At 40.7% G+C, this 27,789-nt stretch overlaps 3 protein-coding genes across 6 annotated transcripts; 1 reads left to right on the forward strand and 2 right to left on the reverse strand.

The window, feature by feature from the left end:
* The first annotated feature begins 1,087 nt into the window (after positions 1 to 1,087).
* On the forward strand, positions 1,088 to 16,821 carry acad11 (acyl-CoA dehydrogenase family, member 11). The gene is made up of 20 exons (XM_010753572.3): positions 1,088 to 1,304; positions 1,426 to 1,525; positions 2,239 to 2,364; positions 2,620 to 2,781; positions 2,878 to 3,042; positions 3,119 to 3,260; positions 3,371 to 3,492; positions 3,598 to 3,704; positions 4,199 to 4,310; positions 4,679 to 4,756; positions 5,221 to 5,359; positions 5,695 to 5,802; positions 6,618 to 6,716; positions 14,384 to 14,453; positions 15,036 to 15,121; positions 15,277 to 15,348; positions 15,605 to 15,759; positions 15,893 to 16,009; positions 16,350 to 16,459; positions 16,546 to 16,821. Exons 1-20 carry the CDS (start codon positions 1,183 to 1,185, stop codon positions 16,658 to 16,660), a joined length of 2,307 nt encoding a protein of 768 aa, XP_010751874.3. The 5' UTR covers positions 1,088 to 1,182; the 3' UTR covers positions 16,661 to 16,821.
* ackr4b (atypical chemokine receptor 4b) lies at positions 8,122 to 13,140 on the reverse strand. Its single transcript, XM_010753560.3, has 2 exons — positions 12,594 to 13,140; positions 8,122 to 10,899 (listed from the first exon to the last, which is right to left on the reverse strand). Exon 2 carries the CDS (start codon positions 10,887 to 10,889, stop codon positions 9,774 to 9,776), a length of 1,116 nt encoding a protein of 371 aa, XP_010751862.3. The 5' UTR covers positions 10,890 to 10,899; positions 12,594 to 13,140; the 3' UTR covers positions 8,122 to 9,773.
* Positions 16,822 to 16,850: 29 nt separating the features above from the next.
* On the reverse strand, positions 16,851 to 25,780 carry u2surp (U2 snRNP-associated SURP domain containing). 4 transcript variants are annotated; one of them, XM_010753542.3, is made up of 26 exons: positions 25,641 to 25,780; positions 24,818 to 24,916; positions 24,373 to 24,487; positions 24,128 to 24,252; positions 23,966 to 24,036; positions 23,721 to 23,809; positions 23,536 to 23,571; positions 23,344 to 23,426; positions 22,976 to 23,141; positions 22,668 to 22,879; positions 22,219 to 22,262; positions 20,472 to 20,576; positions 20,285 to 20,351; positions 20,017 to 20,180; positions 19,743 to 19,905; positions 19,573 to 19,652; positions 19,372 to 19,459; positions 19,136 to 19,273; positions 18,831 to 19,020; positions 18,641 to 18,721; positions 18,494 to 18,545; positions 18,241 to 18,385; positions 18,023 to 18,133; positions 17,808 to 17,935; positions 17,474 to 17,659; positions 16,851 to 17,361 (listed from the first exon to the last, which is right to left on the reverse strand). In XM_010753542.3, the coding sequence occupies exons 1-26, from the start codon at positions 25,683 to 25,685 to the stop codon at positions 17,226 to 17,228; spliced, it is 2,919 nt and encodes a 972-aa protein (XP_010751844.1). In that variant the 5' UTR covers positions 25,686 to 25,780; the 3' UTR covers positions 16,851 to 17,225. The 4 variants fall into 4 exon arrangements, with proteins under 4 accessions (XP_010751844.1, XP_010751837.1, XP_010751852.1 ...); XM_010753535.3 differs by having other exon boundaries at positions 17,474 to 17,683; XM_010753550.3 differs by lacking the exon at positions 23,536 to 23,571 and having other exon boundaries at positions 17,474 to 17,683.
* Positions 25,781 to 27,789: the final 2,009 nt, after the last annotated feature.

Below are 27,789 nucleotides of genomic sequence, written 5' to 3' on the forward strand. Positions count from 1 at the left end.
GATATTACGTCTAGTGATGGGAAGTTCAATTCTTTTTAGGGAGTCAGATCATTTGACTCAGACTCAGTGTTCAGAATCTGATGCATGCACTGCAAGCATCTCCTTCTCTTGTCAATTTACGGATTTTTGGTTTAAATATGATTACTGGAAACAATCTTACACATTCTTTTCTGTTCACAGCAATACAAATAACTATAACGAATATATAGCCCAGTAAATCGGCGTTTCGATGGTTTTATGATGGATTTCATTTCGCTTCTTTTTCGTTTTGCAAGTTTCATTAAAAGATATTCAAGTCTCCTCTTACGCTATATTAAATAATTAAAAGGCTAACAAAAACAACACCTCTCAATTCATATAAAACTGCCGTTAGACTGTAGGCTAGAAATGGTTTTGTCATTTCTGCCATAGCAGCGTTTAACAAACTGCCCAGCTGGCTCAATTCACGAGCGATAGCCTGCGTGTGTTGTGACAGGCGGGGAATGAAATGTTATGTGTTTATGTATATTCTGTATAGCCTGCTGTGGTTATTGTATATCAGAAATCAGAATCAGAAATACTTTAATAATCCCAGGGGGGAATTAAATTGGCTTTTGAAAACAAATTCAATGCAGGTCAATACAGATGGTCTGTCTGTCTATACAATAGGTAACACCAACCATTTTCAGTCTGCTGGCATATTGTGCCTCTGCTACTTATTTATTTTTTCAGGTTACATTTTACATCTGCCACAGTCCCTCTTATATTAAAAATGCAAGATGTAACACCAACTATTTTCACTCTGCTACTAAGTTATTTGTAACTAGTGTTAACAGAGAGGAAAAAAGGAGGGTTAACTGGGCTATATAGCCTATTTGTTATAATCATTTGTCTTGCAGTAAACAGAAAATAATGTATAAGATTGTTTCCAGTAATTATATTTAAATCAAAAATCTGTAAATTGACAAGAGAATAAAATGCTTGCAGTGCATGCACGTTCACGCAAAGGGGAGTCAGATTCTGAGGGGGGAGTCGTTCACTTAAAAGATTCGGCTCTTTGAACCGGCTCTTTGAATCGGCTCGTTCGTGACTGACACATCACTAACTCACTTTGCTGTGCGCGGCCGTAAACGGTCCGACCACTGTCAACACAGGGAGAGTTGGCTCAACGATGCACCTGGAAAATATTAACCCACTCGAAACATGGAGGAGCTGACAAGTCCTGTACGAAAGCAACACGAATTCAATGTGGACAGGCTTTTAAATTACCTGTCTGCCAAGTCACAGGTGTCGAACAATGACGCACTCACTGTTAGACAGTACAGGTAAGATAAGATGGAGAGAGTTGACATGTTAGAAACAGTTTCCCACCGACGAAACTGTGTCTAGTTATTTTAGTTAGTTATCTGAAAACACGGTAACAGCTTCATGTTGTCTTCTTTGCAGTGCTGGTCAGTCAAACCCAACCTTCCTAATCCAAACACCTGTAGACAGCTTTGTTCTCAGGAAGAAACCCCCAGGTGTGCTGCTGCCAGGGGCCCACAAGGTGAGGTCTGACCAGGGTGTGACACCTTAAACAACTTGTTAAAAAGAATAACATGAGAATTAGTTTGCAGTAATGTTGATGGTGTGTAGGTTATTACAAATGTTGGATCGACAGACATATTATATTATATTATATTATATTATATTATATTGTATTATAAATAAACTCATCTGTGTGTGTCTGAAAGCTACAAATGACAGAAATGCTTGTACATTGAGTAAAAGTAAATTCCCTACAAAGTTTCTTGGAGATAAATACAGTATGTTATTTGGTAATAATTTGGAAAGTTCTATTACTGTTTGTTTGTTATTTTATATTTAAGGAAATTAGAGTTTATAAGTTTATGTTAAGTCATTAAGTTTAAAATCTTAATGACTGGTATGCATTTAAACTAAAGAAAATATAATTTAATATATAAAACAAGTTAAGCAAAGACATTTTATTTATCCCACACTGGGGAAATCCACTCATGTATTCCCCGTTAATATTTAATTGCGTGTCTTTCTGTACAAAAACTCACAAACATTTCCATGTTTTCTAAACACTCTTTAGGTTAAGTTAAAATTCTTAATGTCACAACTGAATACTGTCTGCATTTTCTTTATAAATAATACAAAATGTCTTTCTACAGACGCCTTAACCTTAACAAATATCTTACAGCATGGGTGATGTTTTCATTATAAAGTGGTGGATCTTTGTGACCTTGTTTGCAGGTGGACAGAGAGTATCGGGTGCAGAGGGCTCTGTTCTCTGCTGGCTTCCCTGTACCTCGGCCTCTCTTGCACTGCACTGATGCTGAAGTCATCGGGACAGAGTTCTACTTGATGGAGCGTGTGAAGGTAAGCTGGTGCTACGAAGGCCAGTATGAAGTCAGTGTTGTGCAATCGAATATATATATATTGCTGTTTTGTTTGACCTTTACTCTATGTTCTAATGATAAAAGATGACATTTGGACTCACCTGTGTTTGCACACTGACTTGAAATAACTAACTGATGCCCTATGTTTCAAAGATGTACTTTAATATCATATCATGGCTACCTATAATGAGATTAAATGTGCATATTGTGAAGAGACACTCTCACTATCGAGCAGGGGCGTATATTCAGAGATCTTCGTCTCCCTGGAGTAAGCGCAGCAGAGAGAACAGCTCTATATGTGGCTGCAGTGGAGGCGTTGGCAAAGCTACACTCACTGGACCTGGCATCACTGAACCTTGAAGGGTATGGAAAAGGATCGGGCTACTGCAAGAGACAAGTAAGATTAGACACTGTACTCTGTAATTCAAAATAACTTCATACATCTCTGGAAAAAGAAGCGGTGACATTCAAAAGTGGTTGTCCATATCTAAAGGTGTCCACCTGGACGAAGCAGTACGCCGCAGCAGCACACAGAGACATTCCAGCCATGAATGAACTGTCCGATTGGTTGATGAAGAATTTGCCAGCCAATGACAACGAGGTCACACTTGTCCATGGAGATTTTCGATTGGACAACTTGATATTCCATCCAACTGAGGTAGGTCCAACTTCTCCAACAGTTACCTGCTTCATGTGGCTGTGATGCTTTACAAAGTGTGTTTTGGTGTCACTAGGCGCGTGTGATAGCAGTGTTGGACTGGGAGCTGTCTACCACTGGGCACCCATTGGCAGACTTGGCTTATTTCCTCATGCACCACTACTGGCCTGTGAGCTTTAACATCATCGACACAATGGGCAGCTTGAAAGGAATAGAAGGTAATGATAATAAATAAAGTATAGAAAATGGCTCCAACATATAAACATCTTTTGCATCTATTCCATGAATTGTTGTTCATTTTCTGTCTCCTTGTGCAACCACCGAACAGGTATCCCATCTGTGAGCGACCTGATCTCTATTTACTGCCAGTGCCGTGGGATCCCATCTGCTTTGCCAGAGTTGAATTTCTACCTGGCCCTGTCTGTCTTTAAAATGGCAGGAATTGCCCAGGTTTGTCATTTTTGTGCACAAAGCATGTCATAGTAATAGACAGGTCTGGGTAGATTTGAATCTATTATTTATCACTTTACTTTCTTCATCATTTTTGTCCATCAGGGGATCTATGCACGGCATCTCCTGGGTAATGCGAGTGCTCCCAATGCGGCTCAGTTCGGCCAGTGTGTGGAGCCCTTGGCTAAGATTGCCTTGCAGCTTGCAGAGAGGTTGGTAGCTACTAGAATTATGAAAATGAAAGAAATGTTTTTGGAGGTTTTCATTGGTTTTAAATAGGTTGCTGATCGAAACAATGTCTTGTGTTATTTTTAAAAGCTGCAAGAAGCTGTAAATGGCTCTCTGACTCATATCTGGTTTCCTGCTGCAATTTTCTACATAACTTATTACACACACCCACTGAGCTTGATAGAAGCTGATGAAAGTCATACACTGTTATTAGTATCCATATTAGTACTATCTAATTGAACTAGTAATCGTGAATGTGCTAATATAAACAATATTAGACTCTGAAGATTCTGTTATCAATAAAATATTGCCTAATTTCAGTGTCAGGCAGGAACAGGTTCTGGCTTTGTGGGCCAGAAAACAGATTCCAGCCAGTTATTAAAGTTAAGCCAAGTTGAAGTTTGGCATGGAGCAGCTGTTTCCGATACTCCTTTTGACTTTAACGTGTGAGATGTGTTTTGTTTTGTTTTTCTGCCAGGTCTGTCACAGCTCCTTCAGAAGGTGGTCTATTCCTGCAGACAGCTAAAGGTCAGACTGTTCTCCAGCAGGTCAAAGACTTCATGAGACAATACGTGTTTCCTGCTCAGGAGGTCAGTGCCAAAAGCCGCCAGAACAAAAGAGAAATCTGTTTGCACAGATGGACTTTTAAACTCTCACATGAAAGAACCTGTCGGAACACACTAGTTCATTCATGCAATCAAGATTCATTCGAGTGAGAGAACAAGAGGTCCGTTGATCACGCAAATTATGCTGCATGCAGAATCACCACCATTGGCTGGGCATCATAGCGTTCCTAATGCGGTGCAGCAATGTGGTGCTGAGAGATGGTGCTGCGATTCTGAGTGTTGTCATTTCTATGAAACAGAGCCACAGATTTAACAATGGAATAATAATATTTTTTATTATATTAACATGGTGTAAAGTGGGAAAAATTAGGAAAATTTTTGTTTTTTTCTAGGAAGTTGCAGAATACTACTCCAAACACAGCCAGTCCCCACAGAGGTGGCACACCCCCCAAATAATTGAAGATCTAAAGGTACGTCAGGATAGTTTGTATGTTTTTTCTAACCTTTAATTAATCTGGTAGCAACATTTCTTTTTCAACAGAAACCTGTCCCAGTTACTGCTATGAGTACAACAGTGTAATCAAACAACATTTAACATTGCAGTTAATCCAAACACAGTGGGTTAGAGAACAAAAGAACAATCTGTGTAATCATAGCTCCATGAGGTGTTATTTCACTATGAATCCAGCAGGTTCAAAGGCCATGTTTATTTAAATCCTGTCTCAATAGTGCACCTCCCATCTGAGTCAGCCTCATACACACGACAATCCATCATTAAGAGTTTAAATTCAACAAAAAATACAGTTATTTGCGTCTGTGCTGATCCGCTCAAACCTCTTGAGCCCAGCTTGTCATCACAACCATCTGCTTTTGAATAAGTTACATGCACATTATACTCTTACACAATAACATGTGTGTCCGTGCATCTGCCCAGATGAAAGCCAGGGAGGCAGGACTGTGGAACCTGTTCCTGCCGGCTGTCAGTGGTCTGAGTCAGTTGGACTATGCCTACATCGCAGAGGAAACTGGACGCTGCCTCTTTGCCCCTGAAGTCTTCAACTGCCAGGCTCCTGGTAAAACATCTTACATGATGTCAGATTGGAGATCTATGGGCAATTTAATGGGAACAGTTTCCCAGTTATATGACTATACTTACAACATGACTTTGCACTTTATGTATACAACACTCCTCTCTTCATAGTCCAGAAGTCACATTTCAGCCTTGCTTTTATCATAACAACCATGCATTCTTGAGTTTAGTCACTGAGTTTAACACATAAAAATTCCCTAAATTGACATTATTTGTCAGATGAAATGATATCAGTATGATTTAAAACCTGGAGAGCATATTATTTTTCCAAATTTAGATATTCTGGAAGACAGTGTGTGGTGTGATGTTTCTCCACAGACACCGGAAATATGGAGGTGCTTCACATGTTTGGCAGTGAGGAGCAGAAGAGGAAATGGCTGGAGCCTCTGCTCAGAGGAGAGATCCGCTCCTGCTTCTGTATGACAGGTATGAACACGGCCATGTCCATGTGTTTCATGTCACAGGACACTGTGCCTTACGAAAGGCTGGATGAAGAAAACATGCAGTATTCTCTCTGGTCAGTGGAGATATGAGTGTTATGAGTGTTATTTAAGAAATCACTTTTCACAAACACATTTTAAAACCTGCTTAGCCCCAGAAATAAGAGAGCTGGTAGCGTAGAATAAGGGCTAAGAATATTCAGTTTGAAAAGCTCGTATTTGTAGGCTTGAGGGAGCATCTTGGAACACTTATTGGTAGTGCCTTTCAGAACCAAGGTACTACTAAAGTTCAACATATTTGTTGTGGTATTCTGCCAAACGTTGGAGCGATGGTTGTGGTCTTAGATAAGCCAGGTTACACATGGTACGCCTGCTTCCAACTCTTCAAACTCAGCTTGTTTGGAAATTCTACATGCCAACAGCAAACATACGCGAGTGTGAGTAATTCGTCCCTGTTTTCTCTCCTTGCTTTCCACATTGCCTGGAAACAGAGACATACTGTTGCCAGAGGTGATTGTAGTGGGTGTGTACCTCCCAATGGTTTTTTGTAAACGGATGTTGATTTATAGCGTTTTGGGCGATGTTTCTTGTCACGAGTTTGTTTGATTTATTAGTGTGATTGACAAGGGACAGGAAACGGCATCCCCCCTTTTTAGGTATGCAGTATTCTATTTAACCACTGGACTGGACATGTGAAACTTGTTAGAGTTGAAGTCTGTTTGTTTATTACCTTTTAGCTGGTGTAAAATATGCATGTTGTGACTTTTAAGCTGACCTGTCCTGACCTGATCCTTCTCCCAGAGCCTGATGTGGCCTCCAGTGATGCCACCAACATGGAGTGCACTTTTCACAGGGATGAAGACAACTACATCATAAATGGCAAGAAATGGTGGAGCAGTGGTAGGTCATTTTTTTTCCTATTAGTTATATAAGTAAAGAAAACATATATATTATCCCACCAAGAACAGCTAATAGTATGTTGCTCAATTTACGACTGAAGGTGCCATTAGAGAGCTTAAGACTCAATAAATGAGTCATTTTATGTCTGCCTAGTTTGACTTGCCTTAAATCATTCAATGAATTAAGTCTCCCTAAAGCAAGGAATGTTTTTAAAACCACGAAACAGTAAACCTGAAACGTTGTTGATCCATTAAGCACACAAGAGCTTTTGTCAGGAAGACATGATTTTCTATGTAACCAAGATGTTATTGTTACAGAGATGTACTCACCCAAACTGCTAACATATGACAAAAACTACAAATGACTCATAAGCATTATATAACATGGACGGCTTTTTAATGACCTTGAAAATACTTGCATTGCATTTTTATCCTGGAAAATATGTCACAGGGCGTTTCCAGTAAAAGGCCATGGATACTAAACACACCACAACAAAACTAGTTTGGTTCATATTATCTTGTGAAAATGACTAAATAATATAATCTGACATAGAGAAGTACAAAATGAATTCATCAACATTGTAAATTGTCATTGTATTATTTAGGCTTCAATTGATGTTATCACATAAATATCCAATCTTATCAGTGCTTTTAGTTGTTTATCATGCACTTCCTAAATTACTGTGAAGTGAAAGATATTCCAGATGTTTCCTCTCTGACACAGATGTGGTCTGAGGTTTTGACTTCCAGTTTAAAAGGAAAACAGTGGCCTGCTGTTTTTGTAGTTCTTTCAAATCGGCGTGGAATTCCTTCTCGCCTTAATTTAAACACAATGGTTTGCTAAAAATGAGAAGCATTTCCAGTTTTGAACGATCGTCTTCGGCGACACACTATCTCATGTTTCCTTGGAAGTGAAATGTCCATCCGTAGAAAAAATGTTTCGGGGTTGTGAGAACGTCCTCTTCCAGCATGAATATTTCTCTGTTAGGAAAGAATGCTGATGTGTTGATGGCCATTTCCATGCTTACTGTGGCCTTTGGCTACTTTTGTTGCAGACAGTATTATTCATGAGTGGAAATCTGAGGTTTTCCTGCCTACGCAGTGACTCATAATATCCAGGCACCCTAGGACTGATTTTTATAGCAAAAGGGGAAGTAAAAGTAGATGAAGTTGGGTTAATTGAAATCACGTTAAAGTATAGATCAAATCGAACTATCATCACAGACACTTTAAAGGTTTTTGTTGTGTTCTTCACTATACTTCTCCCATAAAAGAGGATCTGTGCATTTGTTTATATTCATGCAGCAGCTTTTCCCACAGAGGTCTTGTCATGGTGGTTTTTCTGCTGTATTTCATTATGATAATAACACAGCAGTTCCCACATTAGCTTGTCATAGCTTCTTTTCTTTTTTTTTACTTGTCATGGACTGTAAATTAGACTAGAAATATAAGCCTGTCCACTTAAAAAATGTAGCCTGTACTCCACATACACGACAGAATCGTGCAGTTTTCCTTCCTCTAAAGTTGAGTATCTAGTTGGGAGGTTCTCTAAATGTTGTCAGAGCAGCTCTGTGGCGTGAAAGTTTTACAGGACTGTCCCGTGGGCATGATAATGTACCGAAATGATTCCCAGACCTGCATTCTGCAATTTTTAGCATTTGCATACACACTCACAGTGGCACAGACCACGTACAGATGTTTAACTTAACAGTGTGGTGCTAGTGGGATCAATCATCACAATAACGTGAATACAAGTTATACTGTTGAGTTAAGACTGTTAGGTAACTTTTGACTTGGTGTTCTAGTTAATAATGTTGAGACATTTAATGCCTGCCAATAATTATTTACTCATTTACTGTTTAAGAACAGCCTGCTTAACATCTGGCTCCGACTACAATGAATTTCAATCAATTGCAGATCGTGATGGCACGATCGTGAGTTTAGAGAGTTTAAAGAAAAAAGTTCCTTGTTTAACAATGGTGACAGTCGATACTTGTATTCCCTGTGGACTCAGTCATTCCTCTGCTTGGAGACTGTTGAAACTGTAGCCTAAACTTTTGTCTCTTGTTAGCCACACCTAGTTTGTGTTTTATTTTGAGTCCAGCTCTCACGCATCCAAGCTGTAAGCCATTTACGCTGGAAAAAGGATGACTAATATATAATGGTAAACAACGAAATGTTTAAGGACTTTAAAAGCTATGTGGTCAGGATGTTGTGCCAAATGAAGCAGAGCCCTATTTGTAAAAGCTAGAGTAAAAGCACTGTTAATTCTTGGAATATGGCCTACGCTCTGATCCTGGGTTTGATATGTGGTGAATGCATTAGGGTTAGCTTGAGCATAATGTTATATGTCTTCAAAGGGGAAAAAGACCATGGTAGTAGCCTGGAGAGAGCGTTTATATACCACTAAAATATTAAATCATTATACAGAGCTATTGATTTTACTCCACTGCAAACCATTTGCTCTTTCAAGCTCATGTTATTGAAATGAAAAAAGACAAGTGAATAAAAACATCCGTCACGCTTTAAGCTCCTCCAAGGAACTCATCTCTTTTCTGTGTCTCAGTTTGATGGCACGGAGGGGTCCTTCCTGCTGTTTGCTGTTCTGTCTCTGTCTGCCAAATGGTTTTCCTGCACAATGGGTCACCCACTGTGCAATCAAGCTATCATCCGTCACCAGAGCCCAAAGCCGCGGGATGTAATAAAATGCGATGCAGATGATCTCATGTAAGGCAGCGCACACTGTAGGGTTGAATTGGATTTGTCGTGAGGAAACAGAGAAGGACTCAGACCAAATTTAATTGCAATGATGCGTATCACTAAAGATCTTTGTTCTTTTATTTAATAAAAGACATAATTTATACAAAATACTTTGCTTCGAGCATATAAAGTCACTGTACATGCATGTTTATATATATTTATGAAACTAAGAATTAACATTTCTGGTTACTTAAGTAAAATAATGCCATATATCTTTTCTAAAACAAAATATATACTGTACATAGAAATACAATTTTGTTTATGTGTTTAAAGGGAAGTAGATAGATATTTTTAAGTCTTAAATAGTGAAGGTGCTGGTGTCTTGTTCTTCTGAACCAGACTGGGATTGTTCTTGATTGCGCGTGTTGAGTGCAATCTGCACTGCCGGCTGCTCGTTGACATGTCTCGGGTGACTCCCAAGTCGCTGTCCAAGACGCTTGGCAGCCTTGAGTACGTGTCCCCTGAAGGAGGACCCGATGAAGGCATAGAGGAGAGGGTTAATGCAGGCGTGGGACAGCGCCAGGCCCTCTGTCACTTGGATGGCATGATCCAGACCCTTGCTGACTTCACAGTCGGTCACGAGGATGTAGATGACGTCCATCGCTCGGCACAGCTTGACCACGTTGTAGGGCAGCTGGGTAAGCAGGAATACAGCCACAACAGCCAGCAGGACCCGCAGGGCACGCCACTTCCTGTCTCTCCGCACACCTGCTGCCCGGCTCAGCACCCGACCTATGCAGCAATAACACACCACCATGACCAGGAAAGGGAGCAAGAATCTAAGGGTCACCTCCAACAGCTCCAGGGCAGCTTTTGCAGGTCGGGCCATGCTGGGAGGGTAGACGGCTGTACAGGCCTTCCTGTGATGGGAGTGCTTCACCGTGGAGAAGATGAGTTCAGGAAGGCCAAGAAAGCTGGCTACAGCCCACAACACCACACACACCACGAGCCACTGTCTCCTCACCCGGGGATCGGTTCCAGACCTGCCTGTTGGATTGTGGGTCACAGCACGGTAACGATCCACACTGATACATGCCAGCAGCAGCATGCCACAGCTGAAGTTGGTACTGTAGAGGAAGGAGGTGATCTTGCAGGCTGCCGAACCCAGCATCCAGCCATGGACGGCATCAACCGCCCAGAACGGCAGAGTGAAGAGGAGCAGCAGGTCGGAAATGGCGAGGTTAAGGATGCACACGTCTGTCAGGGTTCGTAGTCGCACCTTTGATGTGTAGACCACCACTACCAGGGCGTTTCCAGCCAGGCCCACCACCAGAGCCAGGGCGTAGATGACCGGGAGGAAGACACCGGCAAAAGAGCGCACGTCCTGCTTGTCACAAATGCTGTGTTCATAACTGTAATCATAACTGTCATTTAACATGGAGTCGTCTTCGTCGTGATAATCGAAATCTTCCATTTTTTTCTTGCTGTAGTGACAGAAAGTAGAGAGTAGTTCACAGAGAGAAAGAGAGAGAGAGAGAGTACAGTTTAGTGAAGAATTTGTTTTTTTTATTTTAAATTTAAAAATTCACATATTTAATTGCACATTGTGTGACATGATCAATCCACCGCACGTAAGTGTAATTTGTGTGTTATTCAACAGAACAAGAGCGGAAGGAAGACTGCATCAAAGGAATCTCCCGTGCATGATTTCCCTAATAGTTTAAGCTCTGAACAGTGTGTGGGCTTGGATAACTCCTGTGAAAACGCTGACAAAGGACTCGCAGAACAACTAATTACCCTTTGAATTCAGTTAGTTTGTATTCGGTTGGATGCTCGGTGATCTACAGGCTTGAGATTGGCCGAGCTTTACTCCTCTGTTTAGTCTCTGATGATTTATCGACAGTCAGAGAAAAAAAACAGCATTTATCGAATAGCTGTTGTTTTTTACTATAACAGCACAAGCTGCACTTGCAGACATATCTGACATCTACTAAGCGTGATCTAGGACAGTGTCTTCACAGTTTTCAAACTTTATCTGATCGGCAAAACATTCATCCACATATTTCTTTGAATGATTCATGTCTCTAAGGAAATATGCGGAGGGAGAAATGAGGATGATGCAAAAGTATGACCGAGGTGTCGCACCAGATTCAAATACAGGATGTTGTTTTTATTCTTTACGGTATGTGCTAGGTCAACAGGAAAGTTCCAACGATGTAAGCCTTTTAATCCTTACAAACACAATAAGTGACAGATAATGTGTGTGAGATCCAGGACCAGAATATAACACAGTTCTGTAACATTTCTGGCAAACCAGACTCGCAGATGACAACAGTCATTTAATGAAAACTGTCCAGGTTTGTTATATAACGAGTCATTATCTCCCATATGGGAGGAGCAGGCAGTTAGAGCAGATGTTCATTGGAACAGAGATATTTCCAGTGCTATCAACAGCTGTGCTTCATCTTTAAGGGCACCACAACAGATGGACAAATATTGTTTTTGGAGTTATAGAATAGAGAAAGAAAAAATGTAGTTCAGGTTGATTTAAATATATATTTTAATAGCTTGATATAGTCACGAAAAAGTAATATTTTTGATTGTAACCATAATATAGGCTTGTTTTAGTGGTGTTGGTACAAACATACTGAACTTGTAACTACACAATATATTTAATCTATATATTTAAACACACACAGTGTATTTAAAAAAAATCTTATGTAAAAGGAAAACTGGGTAAAAAGATAAAATCACAGAGACAGAAGTACTCTTTATCCTGTGATACTACTGATAGAAACCACATGAACATAATAATGATAAACTTTAGTCATACGGCTCTGTGAGTAAAAGTGTTTACAAAAAGTCACCCAGGTAAACAGAATACAAGAAGCTAAGATTAGTCTGTTATCATTACCTCACTGTGGTTTATAATAACGTCATAAAATATCCCGAGAAGGACTTTGACTGCTAGTCTATCAAGAAAGTAAAAGACAAGACAGGAAAACAAGCCAGTCTATATCATGGTGTTAATAAGTTTGACTTATCAATACAAACATAAAAAAACAACATTACATGTTCAGAAAAACACTTCTTGTGATAGTTTGACTTGTTTAAGAGTCTATGAAAAAGTCACAAAATACTGAGTAAAGCGGTTTAAAGTTAAAAAAAAATTTCTTACCTCACGTGTCCTTTCTGTGAGATTTGTAAAGTTGATGATATGAATCACACACACAAACAGTCTGTGTGTATCCTGAGGAGAAAAAGCTGCATGCACCACAGAGCTGAAGTGCCTGCTCTCTATGCGTCAGCCTGCCTCGCTCCCTGCCTACTCTCTGCTGACACTGTGGAGCACCTCTCCTCACCACGTAGCCTCTCCACGCACGTGTGTGTGTGCACGCGTGCCTTTAAGAGCGCGTTAGAGTGCAGGACAACAGCATGAAGTCTCTCATTCACAGTCGCAGCATATAAAGAGGTGCTGTTTTTCACCGCCAGATAAATTGTGAACTTAATCTCTCACTTCTGATGTCACACAGGGCGTGCCTTGGTGGTTATCCTTTGTTTGTGCCCTGAGCAAAACTGAAATGGTAAAAAGGAAAAAATAAAAAAAACATCCCATTTGAGTTAACTGTGTCCTATTCACAGTGTTTACTGTGGTTTGCTGGAATGCAGCCATCACTAGTTTGTTGTTAGGTCACTCTTTTGGTTTTTGGTTACGTTTAATTCTAAATTTATGAATGGGATTTTTCTCAAGAATAGTGTTTCCTTATATGAGCTTCCTCTAAAACAGTTCACTTCTTACCTTTTTTTTTTATGTGACTGTAAATAAATACATTTAATAAAATAAAATCAACAAAGCGTCAGGATTTGTAAAAGTAAACAAAGCAAAAACAAAAGCATTCTTCCATAAAAGAAAAATCTGTTTTTTGAAGTATGTCATACTCAAACACAAAAAGAATGTTTGGATGTTATTGTCCTTTATAAGATGCCTAACGAGATTAGGAATGTTTATTTTCATTCCACCCGGGATGGGACATGTATGGGCACGACTGTCGCATGACAGCAGGGCTCACCTTGTTATCACGGATGATGTCTTACGTAAGGGTTCACAAGAAAACGCGACATGCCCCCGAGCCAAACAGGCTTTCCTGTGCTAAATATCATGTTCGGGTGGAGTCGGTTGTAAAGATTTAGTGCTTTGCCACAGTTCAAACATGATCACACTGATGAGTGTTTAAATTCAATCAGAGAATGAGTTTAAACATGTAACATCTGTCAGATTGTGTTTTAAGCGTTGACATTCTGTGATTCTCATGCTGTGAGCACACAGGAACTGTCGATGCTGTCTGGTGTCCATATGTCCTGTCCTTAGGGGACAGTTTTGCCACTTGGACAATAATATAAACAGGAAGGCAGACTGTTGGTCTGTACCTAAGGGATCCAAAACCACATGGGAGACTGAAAGAGACTGTCTGAAAGAGGGTCCCTAACCTTGGAAATTCCAGAGTAATTATGATTCTGCACTGAGATTATGTGGTTATCAAATACGTCACATCATCATTTCATTTCCACTATATCTAGTTTGTATGACAGCTTGAAAAAATGTGCATCTGTGTGATGGATGTTGCCCTCTAGTGGGTGTTTTGCACATTATTTACGTATTCTTGCTGTCATAAAAGAAGCATTTTATCCAGCAACTTCACTTTCTCCCCAAGCAAGATCTGCTTCATGGCAAACTGAATTTTACTTGATGCGAAAGAATCCAACTCAGGAAATATGAATCAACCTGTGGCTGTTCACATGCTATCAATCTGTCACAAGCCCCTTCCAACATTCGGCACTTCCCAGTTGGAAAGACACATTGTTTTCGCGTTATGAAATGGTTGAGGACAGAGTCACACTGTGAAAAATTGCTTGCCTTGTTGTTTGTTATTCCAGCAACAAAACACAAATTCAAATTTTGCCCCGCAGGTGCTGGCAATCCCCGATGCAAAGTTGCCATTGTGATGTGCAGGAGCGGTTCTCAAGAAGTCAGCAGCAGGTCGGTGATGTGTCAACAGATATTGTGTGCAGATTATTATTGGATTATGCATTTGCGTCATGTTTTTAACCACAGGTTCTTTTATTATTCCAGGATTTTGTTAGCAATATTCCAACCCTTCCAGCTCTTCTGGGTTTATGTTTAAATGATGTCATGCTTGGCAGTGACCTTTGCACTGTACTTTACTGTTTTCTTTTTAAATCTATCTTCCTCTGTGCCACTATTATAATGGAGGTGGACTTTGGTTAGGGAGCAGGGTGTATTTCCCAGCAAGCACTGTCTACCAGTTTGGATCACATGTCACGAAAAATGTGTCTATGTAATCTTGTTGGCGCTTGTTCGTTAAATCTTGACTGACGTGTAATTGGCATACATTTTCTAAGCCAGTAGTCATCAGTTACAGGCATTTAAAATGTTGACCAAAAAACAACTCTAGAAACAATCACACCCACACACAACCTTGTTCCCAACCTTGTTTCCAAAGAATAAAATGAATCAAGATGGCAGGTTCTCACCCGCAGTGTGAAAGAAAAACTGTCAAATTCTGGTCAAAGTAAATTGTGTTATTGCTTTGTTTCTTAGGCATGGCCAGCACAGCATGCTCCTCGTGCCTATGGACACACCGGGCGTGAAGCTCGTCAGGCCGCTCACCGTGTTTGGACAGGATGGTAGGATCATGGATCTGTCATTGCGTCTTCATTGGCTATTGATATTTTCCTGTTTTTCCCCCAATCTTAATTTCGTTTTTGCATGCAAACATGACAACAGAGCTTTCCTGACCAAATGAAACTTTTTTTCCTTTTCCTCTTGTTTCTGTGCTCAGATGCTATTCATGGTGGCCACTTTGAAGTGCACTTTGAAAACGTGTGCGTCCCTGCCTCCAACATTATCCTGGGTAAGAGTCTGTAGTGCTTTGTGTTCCAGTTTCCACGTATTTACTCAAATTAAGCTTTCTTAAGAAGCCTGCTACACCTATAAAGACAAAAGTCTATTATTCCTCACTATTCTTTCATTGTGTTTGGACAATAAAGACTCGACTGTTTTGTGTATTGAGTTACTAGACCAGAGATATACATTCCCCTGTGTGAGTAATCATTTTCTCTCTCTTTGTTATGTCTCTGGGTTCTGTCTCATGGTGTATTTGTTTACAGGAGAGGGCCGGGGATTTGAGATCGCCCAAGGTCGTCTGGGGCCAGGCAGACTGCACCACTGTATGAGAGCCGTGGGTCTGGCAGAGTTGGCACTGGAGCTGCTCTGCCAGCGCGCTGCCTCCAGACACACATTTGGAAAGAAATTATACCAACATGTGAGTGAACATCAACACAAGAGATTAAATTTCAGGCAACTGGAGCATGTGTTGAACTCTTTCTTACTGTTGCCCCCTAGTGGACCGACTTTTAAAATGTTGCCTTCTCATGTTGTCTACATTATGTTTATAGGAAGTTGTTGCTCACTGGATAGCAGAGTGCCGACTCATGATAGAACAGACCCGACTGTTGACTCTACATGCTGCTCATGCCCTGGATAAACTGGGCAGCCGGGCTGCTCGCAAACAGGTAAAACAGTAACATACTGTGTCGCTGTTCTACAGACTAATATTTTGACAATTTGAGTATAAGAAGTCAACATACTAAACCAATTTATATCTACTAAAAAAATCTACTTGTCCTGTCAGATGTCACTGCCAGTTTAACAATGACAGTAAAAGTTTTTCCAGATGTTTTGTAATGCTGTTTCACCACCATTCAAATTAGTTTAAATGCTGTGGACAGTTCTTTTATTTCATTTTGAGTATTACATCATGGGTGATTAGTACACTCAAACTGAGGGTTTTCCCTCTGGCTGTTGTGATCATACTCTCCAGTATCTGCACTTACTACTCGTGTGTTTTCCTAGATTGCGATGATCAAGGTGGCAGCAGCCAGGATGGCCTGTAAGGTGGTGGATTTTGCTATACAGGTATATGGAGGTGCAGGTGTCTCTGGAGACGTCCCACTAGCACAAATGTAAGTCCACCCCCACACACACGAATATGAATGAGCATTGAATCCCATCTCCTGCCTGATGTCAATATTACCACATTCTTTGTCAGGTATTCTTATGTGCGGACTCTACGCATTGCTGACGGGCCAGATGAGGTGCACCTCTCCTCCATTGCTCACCTGGAACTGAGGGATCAGCTCAAGAAGGCACAGGCCAAACTGTAAAGCGATGGACGTCACATGACAGCTTCACCTACTTGCCTTAAACAAAAACACTGATTTTAATTTGTGAAAACTTACATTAAGTGTATCTAAATGACTATGACCTAATTATTCACGTCAACAGACTTTGTGTAAAATCATTCCATTAAAAGTTTCTGAATGTCCACGATGTTTGATTTAAAAATGACACTTGTTTATTAGGAATTCTTTTTAATGTGAACTACAAAAACAGAAAATGACAGCATGAATATGACTATTGTCATCACACTCTGTACGGGTGTGGTCTACCACATGGATGAATTCCATTGGGAGGTGATCGGGAATCAGGACACACAAGCACATTATTTTTTTTTTGTACAATATAAAACAGCAATGGCCCCATCCATTTGATACACCAGATGGCAACCCATGCAACACCCTCCACTCTTCATTGTCTTTACATTAACGTAGGCAGAGATCTTCAGCTGCCAAATCAGTCTGTCAATCTTTTATACAACACGGCGCAGAAAAGGGAAGAATGGGGGAGGGAGCAGAATAGGCTGGTTTGGAGGCTGAAGGACAAGACGTGTCAGTGTTTGCTCTTCTTTGATTTTTTGTGAGACCGGTGTGGTGACCTTGATTTGGAGCGCGACTTCTTAGTTGATTTCTTGGGCGTCCTGGAGCGCGACCTCCTTGATCGTTTGGGTGTGCGAGGTGACGGAGATCTGACGGGACAAACGGGGACATGGCTTAATGTTTCAACTCCACTACAATTAATAATGAAAATGGTGAAATTAGTAGAGAACATTAGTAGAAGCACTGGACAGATGGTGTTACCTCTTGGAGGACTTCTTGTTGCTGGATCGCGGGGAATCTTTATGAGAAGAACGGGAAGATGTGTCTTTAGAGTATGAGCGGTCGGAGCGTTCTGATCTCTCTGACCGTTCTGAACGGGGCGACGATGACCGGCCTCGTCTGCTGCTACTCCGCGTGGGGCTGGGCGACCCACTGTGACGCCGCTTCCTATCAACCGGAGGGGACAAATATCTGTCAGATAGGGAATTAAACAAATTCCATGTTTTATGCAGCACACTTCCGAAAAACTAGACCTACACCTGTGGTGATTGGTGAACCTGAAGTGACACTGCAACCTGCCAACTGGTTATCTCACCTCTCCTTCCTGGTTGGCGTGTCCTCTTTCTCCTTTTCTTTCTTCAAGTCTTTCAGCCGTGCCTCAGCTTTCTCCTTCTCTTTCTTCTCCCTCTCTTTCTCCCGTTCAAGTTTCTCCTTTTCTTTTTCCTACAGTCAAAAAAACAATAAAATTACCCAAACGTTCCTGTATTATATATCATCTATAGCAATACCTGGAAAACCCCAACTCAATACCTTTTGTAGTAGTTTGTCTCTGTAGTGCTCTATCTGTTCCTGAATACTCTGGCCAGGCTTCTTGGGCCTTTTGCCAGACTCCAGCTCATCCTGAAACTTCATGACCTTAACCTGGGTGAACAATGAAAAGGAAATGGTCAAATATAATGAATTTTTATTTGCATTAAATCACCTGAGATGGTAGTGTGTGCTGGTACAGGTGATATGTAGCCAAGTACCTCTATTTCTCTGAGTTTGATGCGTTTCTCCTCATTCATTTCAGACATCTTAGCTTTGTGATCGGAGTCATCTCTGATGGGGTTGGAGTAGCTTTGATCTTCTGAACGAGGGCTCCTGTCATCGTCATCACTATAATCGTCGTCCCTTCAGAGTTGAAAACGGTTTATAAAAAAATAAAAGTTAAAAGATGCACTGATTTTTTTTAGGAACTGAATAAATCATTATCCCCAAAAGGGGGCACACAAAACTCACTTTTTGGCTTCTTCTGGCTGCTCAAACATTTCCCATTTTGAGGTCGTCACAGCTAGAGAACAAACAAAAAGACACCATGAAATGAACTGAAGCAAGAACGCATATAACACAACTGGTGACTTCATGCAACTTAAAAAGGTCTCTCACCTTGAGCTTCTAACTCTGACTCGTCCACTGCTTCCCATTTCGAAGGTGCTACCTTGAAAGTTGCTTCCTTGGACTGATCCACTATAAAAACCAGGAAAATAACAAGAGTCAGTTTCAAGAGCTGCATACAGTGAAACATCTGGACTGAGATCATCGTTAACATCCTATGTAGTGTCTCTGCACCACTCACAAGGTATTCCATCTATGTCTTCTTCCATGGGCTTGATAGGAACACCATCTAGGTCATCCAGTGGGGCTCCGTCAATAGGAGCGCCATCAATGGGTCCTGCGTCAATCGGCACGCCATCCACGTCTTCCAGCGGAGTTCCATCTACATACTCCCCTATTGGAGCTCCATCAATATCCTCTGCTGGCTCAGCCTAAAGAGCACAATAAAAAAATGTAACTAAGGCTTGAGTAACTGACGGGTTTTGACAGCCAAGTTATTATAAAATAACTGAGGATCATCAATCAAGCATTTGCATTTGCATTTACCTCCACAATGATGACGGGAGGTTCCTTCTCTGCAGCCAGATTAACTAGACCTAAGAAGATGTTCTGCAGCTTGATAAGGAAGGGGTCTGGATATACCGCCCAGTCTTCCCATGCCCGGAAACATGACATCACTCGTTGCTGCCACAAAGAAGAAAACGGGACAAGGATGGTTGAGTGACACTGATTGTATAAATTATGTATTTTAGTTTACTTAGTCATATTTGGATGTTTGGTACCTTAAAGTTCTCACTCTGAAGGTGGCCCTGTATCGCTTTGTATGTCGCGTTGAGGTCTGAGAAAATCTGGCAGAGCTTTGCCTCAAAACTGTAGAGAAGACGGTGAGAGCATTAATGTGAATCTGAACCAGAAGTAGTGTCTTGAGTATACTAAACTTAACTTATGTACTGCAGTACAAGAGGGTAAATCGCACAACTTACTATTTCCTGTAGTAAGACGCATTGGATACTTTGGCAGACGAGTTGTACAGCACATCAGAAACGAGATATAACCGTGCAATCTGAAACACAAAAGACAAAATATGAATCAATCTTTAAATGTCTATCAAATCATGGAAGTTATTGCCCCTTTTCTTAGCATTATAGCTCACCTTTTTGGGAAGAGGGGTCTTGAGGATAGAGAGAGACTCTGTGATACACTCCACAATCTCTTCAGCTGCTTCGGCGTGGCTCAGGCAAAACAACATGGCTTCTGCTATGTCTCCCCTCCTGGGAGTCAAACCACGCAGCATCTCCTCGAGTTTGTCACGCTCTCTGCAGAGATAAAGAACAAGTATATATACATCTTTGGAACTGCAGGACATTTCAGTTTAGGGTTTCTGACAAACTACATTTATGCCAAAATTAATAAGGAACCATTCTTACTCTTCTTTTAAGCAGCCTTTCTTGCTGCCCTCTTCCTCTTCCTCCTCTTCATCACCATCATCATAAGGACCATGGAGGTATGGATTAAGAGGAGGCGGACGCCACAAAGAGCCATTCTTAAACATTCTAAAGTCATCTGTTCGCCATTTGCCTGGTGCTTCACCCTGCCAAAGAAATATTTTACAGTTGACATGAAAACAAAACCTTCTTCCACTGAAATTTTGTATGAATGTGTGCTCGAGCAATCGTTAAAAGACAGAAATCTGACCTGTAGTATGGAGTAGAGCTTCCAACGGTAGTACACATGTGCTGGGCTCTGATTCTCAAATAGAAACCTGGAAGAAAAAAAATACCAAAACATGAGCATATGCATCCTTAATTTTAGCAAAGAAAAAATCTGCGGACCACTAAACTGATAAAAAAGTATTGTGTTACTGATGTGCAGTTGCACTGACCTGTACATTGGATTGTTGATTTCTCTGTTCATGATCATGGCTTCAAACATTGGGCCTTCACGCACCACAAACTCGATCATTCGGTGGATGAGAGAGAGCAAATTCCTACAAGAAAAACACAGTTAAAGCAAACGGATTCAGACTGGCCGGACCCTTGACCAACTACAAAAAGTCTGTCTGTTAAGTTTAATTTATGCTTGGTGGTTGGACACTCAGAGCAGCTGCCTCTTGACATGATGCATGTTTTACGAAACAAATGTTACAGGGCAGAACTGCAGCTGTCATGTACAGCACGCTGCAACTGCGTAGAGCACCGCCACAGTTATATTAGCGAGGAAAAGGTAGCTGGCGGAAGACGACTCAGCCAAAGATAAACTAAATCTATACATTACTAATTTCCCGTGAAGGATGAGGTGAGACATCTGTCAGAGTGTCACGTGACCACGCATAAATTAAATGTAATTGTGTCTATGCCTTTGAGTCAATGTATAACATCAATGCATAAATGTTGCCAAAAAAATCAAAACTTAAAATGACAATGATGTTACAGTAAAACGTTCATATTAAGGATTCATTTAAAGAAAACTAAACAAATCGAGTACTAGCAGAATGTTGCTGTTTTTTTAAATTGTGCATAAATTGTTACAAGTTCATGTCTGTGTTCTTTGAGTTTTTAATTACATTGCACTGCCTGGACCCTTTCTTTGAAATCTTCCTACATTCAAATTTCACAAAAGTGAAGCTGGTGAACTTGGGAAAGAAGGAGCGCGTCATTGACTAAGACACTGTATGAACTGAAAATGTATGTCAATACAGTGGCTTTCAATTCCCACTCATCTCCTGACTAAAGTCAAGTGAGGAAGAACACCAAAGCAGTATAGGATTGTTGGCCTAAATAGGCTAAACATGTTATCTACTGGTGGAGTTGGTAATGACTGAATACAGTGCAAATGGGATCACTTAAGTATTTCTGTGACAATTTTTGGGGCGATACATGGTGCAGGCTGCATACAATTAGCCTAAAGTGGCCAACAAGACAAAGGATGTCTTTCATTTGACAACACAGATCACATTTACTTGTATTGGAGCCGATCGTACCAATGGCGGGGTAAAATTCAGTATACTTTCCCAATCCATCCCATGAGGCTTTTCAGGTCCCTCGCTGCTGCAGACAGTTCAACTTGTGCTGCTCACCAAGGCCAATGTCAAAGGTCATATACAGACTAATGCTGGCAGGTTTGGATTTGTTGGCAGGGGCCAGATTTACTGAGCTCCTGACAGATTGACAGAGGCCAAGGGGGTAGACGGTCTGAGTGAGCAATGGTCTGAGAACAGGACTTCTACTACAGATCTAGAATCAGCAGGCTATATGTGGCAGATTAACATGTCGCTGGAGTTGAAAAACAACACAATTAAATGTCGATGTATGGAGTGGAACTGTGATGGACTAAAGTCATGATGTCGAGGCTCTAAACAGCACACTGAAAAAAGCACTGTAATGATGTTTGTGCTAGATATTTAAAAAAGGAAACATGAGTGATGGTGGAGTGTGAAAGAGCAAAACAAACTTGTCAGTATTATTCTATCTACTGATATGATGACAAATGCCTCAACCATTGCTCACCCATACTGACCAGCCCCCTGTAGCATGCAGTGATCAACTGATCAAACTTTTAGCTTCATTATGGGATGTTTTTTTTTGTTCTCTAAGTTTGTACACCAATTTAAAAAAAAGAAAAACATGTACCTTTCTGTTGGGATAACCACTTTGACTATGGCTTGCGACAGAGTCTGTATATGAAGTCACATCAGATAATAAACATAGAATGTGAGTATTGTTAAAAGGCAACAGGTGAAAAATATAAAAAATGCATTTTAAAAAGTGCAAATAGACAACAACTTTCCTTTACTGCTGTCAGTTTTACTAAAGGCCAAAGACCCCTGACACTGTATTCATTAACCATAAACACCTCTCTGTAACTCACTTTCCACACACTAACATTTCATTACACCGACACTTATAAACAGTGCAAAAACTAGTTAAATTCAGTCAACAAGACAAAAACTATCTCTTACAGAAACTTGGATTAAAGCCTGCACTGACTGCTCATTATAAAGGCTAACATCTTACCAGCTGCATTAATAAAACACTTGCCATAACCCATGAGAAAATCCTAGGCAGACATGCTAAGTTACCTTCTCAAACTCCTCCTTGTTTTTAGGTGGAGGAAGCAGGGGAGCATTGGGGTTCTTTAGCCTCTCCCGGGGCTGTGCGTTGAAGGGTAGGCCAGAGGGAGGCGGTGGGAGTGTGTGCTCCATCATGGAAGGAGGGATGTAGATGGGGTGGGGTGGAATGGGCACACCTTTGCCCCATCCTAATTTCATCTCAAAGTTCATTATCATCTTTCCTGTAATAGGAGAAAAACAATTATTTACAATAACTTGAAAGAACACAAGTCATTTATTTATTTATTTATTCAATATAAAGAAATGTAGTTTTGTACCATTTAGATTCTTGAGTGCTCGCTCAGCATCCCTCCTGTTCATGAAAGCCACAAAGCCACAGTTCCTCTCCCGAGCCCTCTCCTCGTCTGTCCTCGGCCACATGATCTTCACACTGGCCAGCGGGCCATAGCGGCCAAACTCTTGACACAGCATCTCCTCATTCATCTATAAGATAAATAAAGACACTGAAAATGGTTGCTTCTATAATGGACACCGGATAAATATCTGGACACTTAAAGTTCAGGGCAGAAGCAGCATGTTTCCACAGGCCATAGCAAAGCAACAGGCTCAAATCAAGCAAGTCTATGTCAGTCAGTGCTTTAGTGTCTCTTTTCTCCGCTTCGCACGTGTTTGGATGCACATTCACCTGTGGATTGATGTTTCCGAGATACAAGTTAGTAGTCGATGGGTCTCCAACATCATGGGAACCTGGCGCACAATCATCCAAAACTGCAGAGACAGAAAAGAGACAAGAATTTCCTACTGCTGTCTGACAGCACATCATATGTTCTTGGCAAGATGAAGAAATTCACGGCCACTAGATTTAAGTCAAAATTACCACTGGACGGACGGTTTCTTCTTGAAGAACCATCCGCTAAAAGAAGCAGAAAAGCAGTATAAATTTTGTTTCAGGGCACAGGTGGACAGAGGGTGTGGGGGGAGTGTAGTAAGGCGTGCAGGACAGGGCCATTTTTAGGCCAAGTTAGTACATGGAGCACAGTCGGGCAGCTAAAAGATTCTTACATGAACGTCTTCCATCCGCGCCCGAGAGAGGTTCGAAGCGACTAACACGTCCTTTCATCTTGTGTCTTTCATCCCTTTCCTCTTGTATCCTGCAGGAAACAACACATAGTGCAGTTAGGTACCATCTATGTTCAAATTATTACAAGTTCTGTACTTTCAGAACTGCAACACAACACCAGGGAGCTGCTTATTTCCACAACCATCAACAATTAAAGAGTTTAAGAGAGTAACGTGTTGAAACTTACTGCTTAAGTTCTTCTTTGAAGAGCTCCAAGTTGCTCTTCTTCTTTTCCTTCTCAGTGGTTTTCTTCAAAGACTGAAATACAGATGCGGAAACATTATGAGCAGACTAAAAAAAAGCATGATTAACCACAAAAGAGGCTCTTGTTGACGGCGGCAGTACTTACGTGTCTCTTGTCTAATGCTAAAAACTGAGGTGGGGTTTCCAAAGGCAAGAAGCTTTTTGTTTGGGTTTCGAAGCGCGACTTGGGTTTGTACAACTTTCCTTTCTTTTCATCGGCAGCTGCCTCCTCTGAAAGGAAAAAAATTACCATTTCACTTTTTTAGTATCGCGGATGGAGCGCGTTGTGAACCGCGCGTGTCGAGCAATCCATTTGGGGAACACATAATGTAAATAACATTAGTGCTGTACCTTTTGTTGCATTTGCAATACCGCCGCGGACAAAGGCCTTAACTTTGCCCTCTCCTCCTCCTTCAAAAGCGGCAAGAAACTCCTCATAGATCTCTGCTGCCGCTCGCTCATCCTCCTGAACAAAGAAACAAATAAAGAAGAAGAAGAAGATATACTTCATTAATTCTTTTTTCACTCAGTTTTTTATTTACATGCATTTTTAACCACAAACACACATACAGTACAAGTACAAGGCTCATAGACAAATGTGGAGTGAGATAGTGGAGTCAAGGGCACCTCGGCAGTGCCCAGGAGGTGAACTGGCACCTCTCCAGTACATGCTGGACTTGAACCGACCACCTTCCAGTTCCCAAGCCAAGCCTCTATGGACCGAGCTACTGCCGCCCCACCAAATCCACAAACCCAGCTCCCCACAAACAGCACAGACACCATCCCCGACACTCACTTTCTTCTTGATTTCATCTTGCTCCTTCTTGCTCAGGGTCCTCTTTGCCACTGCCATCTTGCCAATGCTGAAAGACTTCAGTTTGCTCTCGAGCAGCGCCTGGATTTGTAAACAAAGCAAAAGCAACAGGTAAATTCATGCTGGGGGCTCTGAATATGACACATGCACACAAAGCACAGCTGCTGCTTACACTCATGCTTAAAGTGTTTAGTTGTTACTCGGGTGGCTGCTAAGGCGTGACAGTTGCTATGTTGACAGCCAAGTTACGCGGGGACTCATTGCATTAACATTAACTCACACTACTACTACACTGTAAGGCAGGTGGAGGTGTGTCCACTCGTAGTTTGTGAGCATTGCTAGTCTCTCTGTAAGTTGCATTCACGGTCTTACAGCAGTAAACAGCTAAAAAAGGCCTAACGAGCTGCTGCAGCGCCACCGACTGATGCATTAAGCGCCAGATGCTGGAGCCTGAATATTACTAGGCCCCAAAATATTCACCTCAACGTATCTAAACGCAAACATGTATCAACTAAACTTCACTCGGAGGACTTGCTTTGTCGCTAACAGTATATATTTGTGGGTCAGCTGCCCGTGCTGTGCCCGGTTGTGGTGGCTAAAATCATTTAGCTTAGCTTAGCTTAGCTGAATTAGCTCCGAGACTTAGCATTAGCCCCGACAACGTTGCGCACACGTTAACTCTCGTCTTTTTTAAAGCCACACACGTATAGACAGTCGAGGTCGTTCGGGTATACACTTATACACATTGTTTTCTTTACGACAGATGATGCACAAGCCCGTGCGACAACGAAAAATGTGAATTCACCTTAGCGCTAGCTTTCTGAGAGCCGCCAGGCGCTCGGTCCGCCATCGTTTGTAGGACTGAAATGAAAAATCGATCGTCGATTAGTAGATCGGCTGCAAATGTGACTCCAGAGAGAGGGGGACACAGTCGATCACAGAGAGGATGATCGTGATGGGGGATGTTTCTCTGCCCACTCTTAAAGGTGCAGTGTGAAAAATCTGAGACTTTTATTTTGTAAAACAGAAGTAGAAACACTTTGCTGTATATACCTCTGTACAATATATTTTATTTTATCGTATTTACTATTGCTTTTTTAAAATATTTTATTATGTATATTTTGCTTTATAGTATATTTTTATTCTTTGTTGTCACTTGTCACTTTGTGTAATGCTGCTGCTGCACTATAATTTCCCAGCTTGGGATAAATAAAGTATATCTATCTATCTATCTATCTATCTATCTATCTATCTATCTATCTATATTTAATGTTCTCTTGCAATCTGTCTGATTTGTTTTTGAAAGACTTTAAGAAATAGGCCCCAAAAAATAGGTAAACACCAATATAAAATGATTAAACCATCATCAGTGAGTATATATATTTCAAATATAATAATGAAATTAATTATCTCTTTGTTTTTTACGTGTTTTGGGCAGTACAAGTTGAATAAAAAATTATGGTGGCTTTTAATCTTGCATCAAATAGTGAATACTATATGCAGACTTGATGATGATGATGATAGGGGCTTTATTTGTCATTGTAGCAGTACAAGTACAGTACAACGAAATTGCAGACCAGTCTGTCCATACAAATAATACATGTAATATGACAAGTGGGGGAGGACAGGACAGTGTATGGTAGCCAAAAGAAAGAAGAAAAAAGGGATACAACATGGGGAGATGCATGAACAATCACCAGCAGTAAATATTGTGCTAGTACTAGTATTGAACTACAAGACGCATGTAACAGGAATTTTAAAGAAAAACCCTTAAATAAAGAGGATTTTCACAGTGCAACACACTAAAAGGGTTACAGAGGAAAAAGACTCCCTGAGGTGCTCTGACAGTTGGTTCTTATACATTTTCCTAAAAATGGGCTGTGTCAACCCCTGTAAATTGTTAACAGACAATTTGCATATAAAGCATCTAAACAGTTTTCTTCAACATATCCCCTAATGAGTAGCCAGTATGTCCCCAATCTAGATGTCACCTCTCTGACCTGTCCCTAGGCCTCATTCTGTTCTGAAATCCCTCTATTCATACATTAACCTGAACTTTACCTTACCCTGCCAGTCTCAGTAAAACAGCAACAAAGGGAAGTGCCTTCAAGACATGTAATAAATAGGAACAAACATTGTATAAGTTAAAAACATCTAAATAACACTGTAACCCTGATTTTTATAACAATGCAAAACAGTTGCAAGCCTTTAATTAGAGTTATGTAAAGCTTTTGATGTGATAGTTAGGTCCTAGAGATGTGGTGACAACAGCTGTGCAGAGGGGGCCCAATTTGATTTTTTTTGTTGTGGGGCCCAAAATTCCTGGCGGCGCCCCTGACTTACAATAATGTGAGATTTGGTTTTATGATGGAGGACAGAAAACTAGAATATAACATGAATAATTTGGTTATACTAGCCAAATATTTTCTACACAAATGTAAATTCTCCAAAAATACCCCACATTTCAACTTTTTTTAAAAAAAACTGCACCTTTACTTTGATTCTTTAAAAATTATGAAATCAAAGAAAGCCCTATTGCTGTATGGCAGTTTATCAAATTTTACTTTTAATAAGAATTTTTTTCTTTTCTTTCTTTCCATTGCTTTACTTTATATTGTTGTTCTGTTTATACCCTATTCTTCTTGAATGTAAGAAATGCTACACTCAGTTCTGAAAGCAACAACTTTTGTAATTGTATTTGAATATACTTATTTGTAGTGGATTTTGCAAAAAAGATTTTAAGACCTTTATTTTCAGAATAAGACAAACATGTAATATAATATTTGTAACTATGTTTTCATGCATGTATAATCACCTAAAAATAAGAATATTTTTGTTTTTGTTACTTAAAGATTAGCCTTTTATGTCTACAGTGGGAGCGGGTCCTCTTTCATGGAGGCCACTATATTGAAACACCATTTTTCTACAGACTAAACTAAATAATGACCCTAAAC

The sequence above is a fragment of the Larimichthys crocea genome, chromosome XXIII (assembly GCF_000972845.2).
Source record: "Larimichthys crocea isolate SSNF chromosome XXIII, L_crocea_2.0, whole genome shotgun sequence".
In the NCBI taxonomy this organism is placed as follows: Eukaryota; Metazoa; Chordata; class Actinopteri; family Sciaenidae; genus Larimichthys; species Larimichthys crocea.